General features: G+C 41.7%; 1 protein-coding gene across 1 annotated transcript; it reads left to right on the top strand.

The window, feature by feature from the left end:
* Positions 1-5,501: 5,501 nt before the first annotated feature.
* Positions 5,502-8,328, top strand: LOC140857231 (uncharacterized). Its single transcript, XM_073255988.1, is given in 5 exon segments — positions 5,502-6,154; positions 6,157-6,396; positions 6,500-6,811; positions 6,877-7,654; positions 7,656-8,328. Coding segments are annotated over 5 exon segments (2,529 nt in total). The 5' UTR covers positions 5,502-5,529; the 3' UTR covers positions 8,230-8,328.
* Positions 8,329-9,251: the final 923 nt, after the last annotated feature.

Below are 9,251 nucleotides of genomic sequence, written 5' to 3'. Positions count from 1 at the left end.
TTCCCTTTCTGGTATCGATGTAGAATCAACCCAATTTTTTATTGGTGGTTGGAAGGATCCAGCATCGATCGCTGCCCTCTTTTTGGCAGCATGCGTACGAATGTCAGCAGTCGAAACTCGTGTCCTCATCTGCATAGTTACAATCAAAAGATAAAGATCAGCACAAAAATTCAGAAACATACAAAAGAAAAAATAAAGTGACCGACTATATTATACCTAAAGGAGTTACCAAACTAAGTCTGACATCACAGAGAGCCAATTCGGTCGTCAGCTCTCGCTGTGGTGGAACTTTCATATCTTTTAATCGGAGAAAGTCTTTCCGATCAACAGTATCCATCTGATTATTCTTGTTGGGGCCGGTTCTCGAATCGCCCCAGCATGAAGAAAAGCTCCAAGGAGATGAAGAAAAAGCAAAAAAAAATTGATTCTTTCATCCATGAATGGACAATGAAAGATCGGAGATGAAAGAAAGGTCCTTCCTCGGGTTGAAAAATCACCAACCCTTGGCCTTGGAGTGAGGATGGAGAACAAAAAAAGTCTAAAATAGAAAAGGATGAGGATCAATCAGGATAAGATGACGTAACAAAGCAAAACTGATAATCAGCCAAATAAAGTTCGGAGCCAGCTGAGCAGGACAAAGACCACAATAATCAAAAAGATTTCGGATGAACTTCAAAATTGAAAATTGAAGAGCAGCCTGAAGGTCCTCGATATAAAATGCAACCTGATCCAGAGGAGGAGAATTGACCCGATCCTGATCAGGAGCAAAAAGTTGATATTGCTTTGGGATACGATACTATTTTCGAAGCTGTTCAACATTGGATCCGGATAAGAAAGAGACTTCCAACTCTAAACCTGAAGGAGAATCGTCGATCAAATTCTTCGACTGACTATTTCCAGAAGATGAAGCTTTCTTGCTTCTACTTGCCAGTGAAAATAAGAACAAAAAAAGAAAAAAAAATCCTAAGAGAAAGGAATGAGAACTCAACCCGGAGCTACAGATTTCACAAGGTACAAGAAAACTTCGGAAGCTCCTAATACTGGGGCAGGGGGCAGAACCTTCTGTTGCAGAGGAAAATGATGAATGCAAAAGTAAAAAATCCAAATGAAAGCGATTATATATATAGAATTTCTCAACGGTCCGGATGAAGTCACTCAAATCAGGATCTCCTCAGATGTCGACATGTGGCTATATCAAGATCGACCATTGATCGGACGGTTTGATGCACCTACTCCTAGATCATGCCACCTCATCATTATCCATGTGAATGGTATAGAGCCAATGATATTTGGATACGTGGCCAAAGTCTACTAGTCAGAATCAAATTGTCTGGATTCTCCGGACATCGAATTATCTTTTCGAAATGACATCCCAATAATGATCTCACGGATATCGAAACAACAAAATAGTTGAAGACTTTTTATTTTTGAAAAATCATTAGTGTCTACAGCCAAATCGGGACTTGAGACAACATGTGACAAACTCTCTTCGTCCAACGTGACAGACTACGTGACATGTATGTCGGACTACTTTGGACTTGGGAGTGGGGGGCAACTGTTGGGGCGATTCAGTCGACCCCCCGATTCTGACTTACTATCGGCTTATAAGCACAAAATACCGACTATTAATCGATTGGCTGACCAACAGTCGGCCAACCTCAGCCATCGACAGACTTAGCTACGACAACTCGACTAATTTTAGATCGATGATCATCAACATATCAGAGTTATCAATCGATGCTTATTCGGATCTTTACGACTACTACCGACATACAATCGATGTATTATTTTTACCAACATACAGTCGATTTACTTGAAACTGCCAGCACAGAAAGTACGTAATGGCCAGAATATGATCAGTGACAGGTATAACCACCCACCTCCACGATCACATGATGTCGGAATATACAGGACCCACGTATCTAACCATTATAGACGGTTACCAACTATTCGCCTATAATAAGAGGTAAATGAACAGTGTTTGGTAAGATAATTCTAGGCTGATACTCTGACATTCTAAATATTTATCGCTGTTCGTCACTTCCCACTGACTTAAGCATTGGAGGATCTCCGTCGGACATAATTTCGGTCAGTGTGGACTTCATTTTGTAGGTGTTCTTCACCGACAACAGACGTAATAGAGGATTGACCGCAACATCCGTCTTTAAAAAAAATGTGTATATGTATTGACTAACATTATTCTATTGCAGGATATTGCTGAAAATAAGGGGCTTTTCTAGGTAGTGATTTTTTGACTGCTTTCGGTTGACATATTATGAAGATATGCAATGTAAAACTTTTGTTAATTGAACTAATAAAAGTAATGTAATTTTCTTAAGAGTGGCCCCCTGCTCACCTGCTCTCAGCCAAATGGCTTCCTAAAGCGATTCCAAATTTGAAAACAACATATTGTCAAGCTAATCTGCCAATGGATTATGTACCTAAATTCTATAGAAGAGGATTCTATATCAATAGCTTTCGTAAGGTACATCATAAGTCCAACTATCTGTACTCAGTGACACATTTGGTGAGCCATTAATTTTCTACAACCATTTCCTACTAACTACAATCAAATGCCTATCTTTCTTTCCCATCATGCGGTGCTGAGACATTTTCATGAAGTATTGCGTAAAAGGCATTCTGAAGTCCCTTTTACTCTTCAAGATTTTCAAGTACTATTATACCCACAATCCTTTTCCTTGTGATTCCAGAGGCCATCAGAGATTTCACTATTTTGAAAGACAGATCATTTCTGGAAGTTAGTTAGCTTGCTGATCGCGATGATTCATAATGTTTCAGGGACATAGGCTTGTGTGCGAGCAGATATATCCTGCCTTATGAAACGCATTGAAGGTCGAGATTCTGGATCGATCCGAGTGCATGCTAGGACTGCCTTTACAGTGAAGACCACCTTCTCTGCTAATTGGCCTATTGGAGGAAGTAACATTTGGTCCAAAACATCCTTCAGCAACACATCCTTTCTCTGAATCACATACCACCCAACTAAATTTTGGCCCTGAATGCATTGGAGCGAGCAGTCCACGATAGGAGGGGTCATTTATATTGGTGGTTTGCATTGCAGTGCAATTCCAACTAAATATTTCTAACTAGATTTTTACTATCATTTTCAAGAAAGCAAAATTTTCAGAGAAGAAATGCAATACTTCTACAAGAATAGCTCAGTTCCCTTAAAATCTACATGGTCTTCTTTTTCCTCTTTTTTGGGGGGGGGGGCGCGATTATAATGTAGGATTTTGATCTAAAAATTTTCTTCCTCCTCGTCCTCCCCCTCTTCATCCTCAGCCCCAAATGGCAGAAAAGTAGGTGCAATCTTGGAGATCTCTGATATTGCTTTGGTAGTCGACAGCATCGAGAACCCGCTCGTGAACTTCTCACTGATCTCAAAGAAATTGCTCCAGATTCTAGCGATTCTCGGTGACTCCACTACCACAGCCTCACCAAAGTTTCTGGAGGCCACCGAATAAGAGGAATTGGAACTCCGACCACGATTGAAAGGTGAGGAATCCATCTTTGAAGGGTTGGGGTTCGGAGACCCTAGCGGCGGGGTGAGGAAGGAGACTACGCCCTAGAATTGGTGGGTTCGGATTTTGGTGAGCTCAGAGAGGTCCTCTTTGATGCCCTTCATCGGGGTTTCGAGCTCTATGGGGCGGTCCTTGTCGGATTCTACTGCTTTGGATGGAGACTCTCAGGACAATCTCTCAGGCTTCTCTATTCTCTTCTCATTGTTGCCGTCACCACTATCGGAGCTCAGTGAACTCACAAGACACCTCATTAGCCACGACATCATCTTCCTCCTCCCTTCTTTTTGTTCAATATGGGGAAGGAAAGCCTTGGCTGCAAGGCGTGTGGAGTTATTTATACCACTGTTGCGATGGATGGAGAACATGGTTTATGATTCGATTTTTGCCATATAAGTAGATTTTTTTCATATAGACAAGTCACATCATAGCTCCGTCGATTATAGTAGGTTGACAGAAATCACAACTAGGATCTGAATTAAAGAAATTTAAAAGTTTGATGATCTATTTGCACTAAATAAAAATTTAGGATGAAATTAAAAATTTCTAAAATATTTGAGATTTTACATATAATTAAGATAATTAATAATGAATCTAATAAATAAGTAATTATAAGATATTTTTTTTTATCTTAAAATCTACTCAGTCAAACAGCAAGAAAGCAGCATAGCTGAAATTTCTCTATTGATGAATCCAGCTTGAAAACAAAGTCGTCATTAAACCAATTGACAACCAGGTAAACCAAGTTGTCATGCTACATGAAGTCGTATATCTATCTTCTCTTTGTCACACACACACATTTTTGACTTTGGATCAAAATCTCGTGTATAAGCTGGAATCACTAACTGTGTTTCTTATGAAATTTAAGAGGCTAGATACTATATATTGTCTCTCTCTGTCTTTTCCTTTCTTTTTCCTTCATTTTTTTTTTCTTTTTTGTTTGCTTTGATGCAAAGGGAGGGTCAAACCACCCGTTTTTCAATAGAGGACACATACACAAGTGTGTGTGTCTATATATAGATATATACAGAGGTGTTATATTACAAAGGGAATTTGTGTTGCCAGACACCGAGGGGGTGTTGGTCGTAGCAGTTCCCTAAGGTACAAACAAAATTTGGTTTTTAGCATTGAATTTTTTTTGAATGGATAATTTTTTTTTTTGTGTTCCCACCTCGGCTGCATTTTGGCTGCCGCTTAATCTCCAACTTTTTTGGATGTTTTCTGTCCTTTTTCACACCCCTCTGTACATCCTTTCTTGGTTCTTTTCATCCTCTGGTACGTAACGTGGAAACATCCCATTGCCTTCCATCTTCCCAAAAAAAGAAAAAAAAAAAGTCTTTATCAGTTCCCAATAACATTGGTACGAAGATGTCACGAATTCATCTGGGCCTACTACCTTTTCCTTTGATAAACTGCACATTGCATTTATGATCTCTTTGAAATTTTCCCAAGACTGCTTAGTAGATGTGCTCACCCGGGAATAAATTTCCCGTTCGGCAGTAAAGTTTGTTTTAGTCCATGATCCAAAGAGCTCGGTGCAACGTTGAAAGAAAGCCTCTTTGATTTGATCCTGTTTGACTAAGAGGGTGTCTTGATGCACATTATAGGCATAGCAATAATTGCTTATTGACTAGGATGGGAAAATTGTATCTTCTGAAAAGACAGGAAAGAAGTTGGTTGTGGCTGAGGCAAACGTGACTTCGGCTACCTTTTTTTTTTGTTTTTTCTTTTCTGAATCTAACTTCGGCTATTTAATCAAACTATGAATTCTAGACATTCGCAGTGTGAATATGGGGGGCTGCACATCGTCAAGCGCATGTTTAAGATTTTTTTTCCCCTCAGTTCACACCCATCAATAAAGCCACCTTTAACTCCCCCGAGTCTCCTCCCCAGCCCTCTATTCATTCCATCTATAGCGAATACTCTATTTAGCCGTGAAAACAGGATAACAAAACCAAAACCAATCTATCTGAAATCCTCCATGTTAAACATGAAAACAATCCGAATCCAACCTCTTCTCCTCCCCTTCCTTTTAGTCTTTTCCTTCTCCTTCTTGAAAACCGGAGCACAGACTGAAGCACAAGCTCTCCTCCAATGGAAGTCCAGCTTGTTTCAGCCAGATGCTCTGAGCTCATGGTCCCTTGCCAACTCTACCGCCCCATGCACATGGTTTGGTGTCCACTGCAACTCCGCAGGCAGCGTCGTACAGCTGAGCTTACCCAATGCCAACCTTAACGGCACCCTCCATGAATTAGACTTTGCTTCTCTTCCAAGCCTCACCAAGCTCAACCTCAATACCAACCTCCTCTACGGCTCCATTCCGTCAAACATCTCTGCTCTCTCCGAGATGGTCGACCTCCGTCTCTACAACAACAATCTCGTTGGGCCGATCCCATATCAGCTCAGCAATCTCCGAAAGGTACGCTACTTCGATCTTGGATCCAATTACTTGGAGAACCCAGACTACACCAAGTTCACCCCATTGCCTTCAGTGACACATCTATCTCTATACCTCAATAGTTTGACAGGGAAATTCCCACCATTCATACCCAACTGCACGAATTTAACGTACCTCGACCTCTCGCAGAACAACCTGACGGGTAAAATACCCGACTCCTTGTCGACCAATCTAGTTTACCTCGAGTCCCTAAATCTTACCGCAACTTCTTTAAAGGTGTAATTCCTGTTTCCCTTGCAAATTTGACGAGGCTTCAAAACCTTCATCTTGGATTGAACAATCTCACCGGAGGGATACCGCCTATCCTCGGGTCCATCTCTAGCCTTCGAATACTCGAACTCTATAACAATTCACTTGGTGGGCCGATCCCTTCTTCTCTGGACAGCTCCGGATGCTTGAGCACATCGATATCAAAGCAGCAGAACTGAACTCACCATTCCTCCCGAGCTCGGCCTTTGTACTAATCTCAATTATGTTGAGCTGTCCATCAATGAACTGACAGGTGGCCTTCCACAATCCTTCTCGGAGCTGACCAAGATGAGTCAGTTCGGGATCTCGAGCAATTTGCTCTCTGGTGAGATCTCCCCAGACTTCTTCACGAATTGGACGGAGCTTATTTCCTTTCAGATACAGAACAACAGTTTCACTGGGCGAATCCCACCGGAGATCGGATCCGCGTTAAAACTGGAAGTCGTGTTCCTCTTCATAAACAAGCTATCGGGCTCCATACCTTCAGAGTTAGGTGATCTTGCCCAGCTCACTTTACTTGATCTTTCAGAAAACGAGCTCACTGGTCCAATATCAACCAAGCTTGGTAATCTGAAACATCTATTATTATTAAATTTCGGCAGCAATGATCTATCTGGGGAGACCCTCTAGAGATTGGGTCCGCGACAAAGCTGCAAACCCTCTACCTCTTCAAGAACAGGCTATCAGGCTCCATTCCTTCAGAGTTAGGAGATCTTCCCCAGCTCACTTACCTTGATCTTTCAGAAAACAAACTCACTGGTCCAATATCAACCAAGCTTGGTAATCTGAAACGTCTAATTTTTTTAGATTTAAGCAGCAACGATCTATCTGGAGAGATACCACATCAGCTTGGCAATTTGGCTTCTCTGGTCGCATTAGTTTTGAGTAGCAATTCCCTCTCTGGACCGATTCCTGAGACAATAACGAGACTTGCATACCTTACTTTCTTGAATTTGGAAAACAACAGTCTTTCTGGGATGATTCCAAGATCAATAGGTTCCATGACTTCGCTCGAGTCGTTGCACTTGAAGAAGAATAATTTGACTGGAGACATACCTCTCACACTGAAGGACTGCAAGCGATTGACCGTTTTAGATCTTGGTGAGAATGGATTCTGTGGAAATATCCCAACTTGGCTGGGGGAAAGTCTTTCATCACTGAGGGTCCTTCGTCTACGGTCAAATATGTTTCATGGTGACATTCCTCCCCAACTGTCACTTCTATCTTCCCTTCAGCTCTTGGACCTTGCGCATAATAATCTCTCCGGAAGTATCCCTCATAGTTTGGGCAATCTTACTGCCATGGCTGCAAATGAACAGACAATAAACACCAAAGGACATTTCCTAGGAGAAGAACTAGCATATTCTCGGGGTTACACCACTAGCATTTCGCTAGTTTGGAAAGGACGAGTATGTTATTCAGAATTTAACACTTTCACTCATGATTGGCATCGACCTTTCAAGCAATTCGCTGTCTCAGGAGATCCCTGCAGAGCTAACAACTCTTTTGGGACTGAAATTTCTGAACCTGTCGATGAATCATTTGAGCGGAAGTATTCCAGAGATGATCGGTAAGTTGAGCGTGTTGGAATCGCTTGACTTGTCAATGAATCATCTCTCTGGTGCAATTCCTCCAAGCCTATCTTCTTTGACGTTCTTATCTTCCTTGAATGTATCAAACAACCGCTTGTCAGGAAGAATACCATCTGGCTATCAACTGCAAACACTCATTGATCCATCTATTTATACCGGCAATGATGGACTTTGTGGACCTCCGCTTCCCAAGTGCTCAAGCAACGGAGCAAATCATGTTCAATTGTCAACTAAAGATGGCCATGAAATGATATGGGTATATCTTAGCATGGAACTGGGATTTGTGGTGGGATTTTGGGGGTTCTTTGCCATTTTATTCTTTAATGAATCCCTGAGGTTCGCCTATATCCGGTTCATTGACAATATATATGATAGATTCTCAAGGAGATAAATGAGGAGCATGTAAGAACTGCTGGCTTCTCCATTATAGATTAATCTATCTTATTTCTGTACGAAATATGTTTCGGATGTGTTTTGCATCATTATATTTGTATGCCCTTTTTTTTATTTTTATTTTTCTTTTGAAATGAAACGGAGGAATTAAGTGAGTCACTCCCCCCAAGAATTTATTAATGAATTCTTATATTTGTATGCTGCTAGTTATGACGAAGATCATTGCTGGTTCTACAAAAATTAAAGGATCAATCAAATGATACTCAGACTCTTGAGCTTCGTTTAAAATTTTAAGAAGCATCTTAAAAGGCAGAACACAGGCATGGATCGCCTCACGGGTCCGATCCCACGGACAATAACCAGTCTGGACATCAACACCAACCAGTTGGAGGGAGAACTGCCAGACACCATCGCTTACCTTCCAAATTAGCAAAAGAACTCCAAATATTAAATAAGGAAACATTTCTTTAACACTTAATAGGACAATGACAACAATTTGTTTCAAAGAAGCCTACCATAATCTGTAACACCCCGGCCCAAATTGGGCCCAGAATCAGCCCACAGTTCAAAAAAAAAAAAAAAAAAAGAGAAAGCAGGGAACCGGGAAGAAGACTCCCGGTGGAGTCTTCTTCTCTGATTAAACCCCGGCAATCGGGAGTCCTAGGACCCCCAGGAGTCCTAAGGCTCTCTATAAAAAGACTCTCTCCTTCTTAGAACCGATCATCGGTCCTCTTCCCTCTCTTTCTCTCTGATTTTCCGATCGGAGCCGCGGATAATCATTTTGTTCTCACCGTGATTGCTCACCGACGAGGTCATCGGAGGCCGAAGTAAGTTATTCCTCTACTTCCTCTCTTCTTTCCCCTTCTTCCCGTGCCTTTGTGCGCGACTGCCGACGATGGGTGTCGCTGATTTTTGGTTGGAAAGAGATCCTGTTTTGGTCTTTCTTCCCTTGGATTTTCCGGCGCCGGCGATCACAACCGACCGCGGTCTTGCCTCTCCGAACCCGGAAGAGTGGCCCCC

Source organism: Elaeis guineensis, chromosome 4, assembly GCF_000442705.2.
Source record: "Elaeis guineensis isolate ETL-2024a chromosome 4, EG11, whole genome shotgun sequence".
Taxonomy (NCBI): Eukaryota; Viridiplantae; Streptophyta; class Magnoliopsida; order Arecales; family Arecaceae; genus Elaeis; species Elaeis guineensis.
Note: the sequence above shows the minus strand (reverse complement) of the source record. Positions and strands in the feature narration are given on the sequence as shown.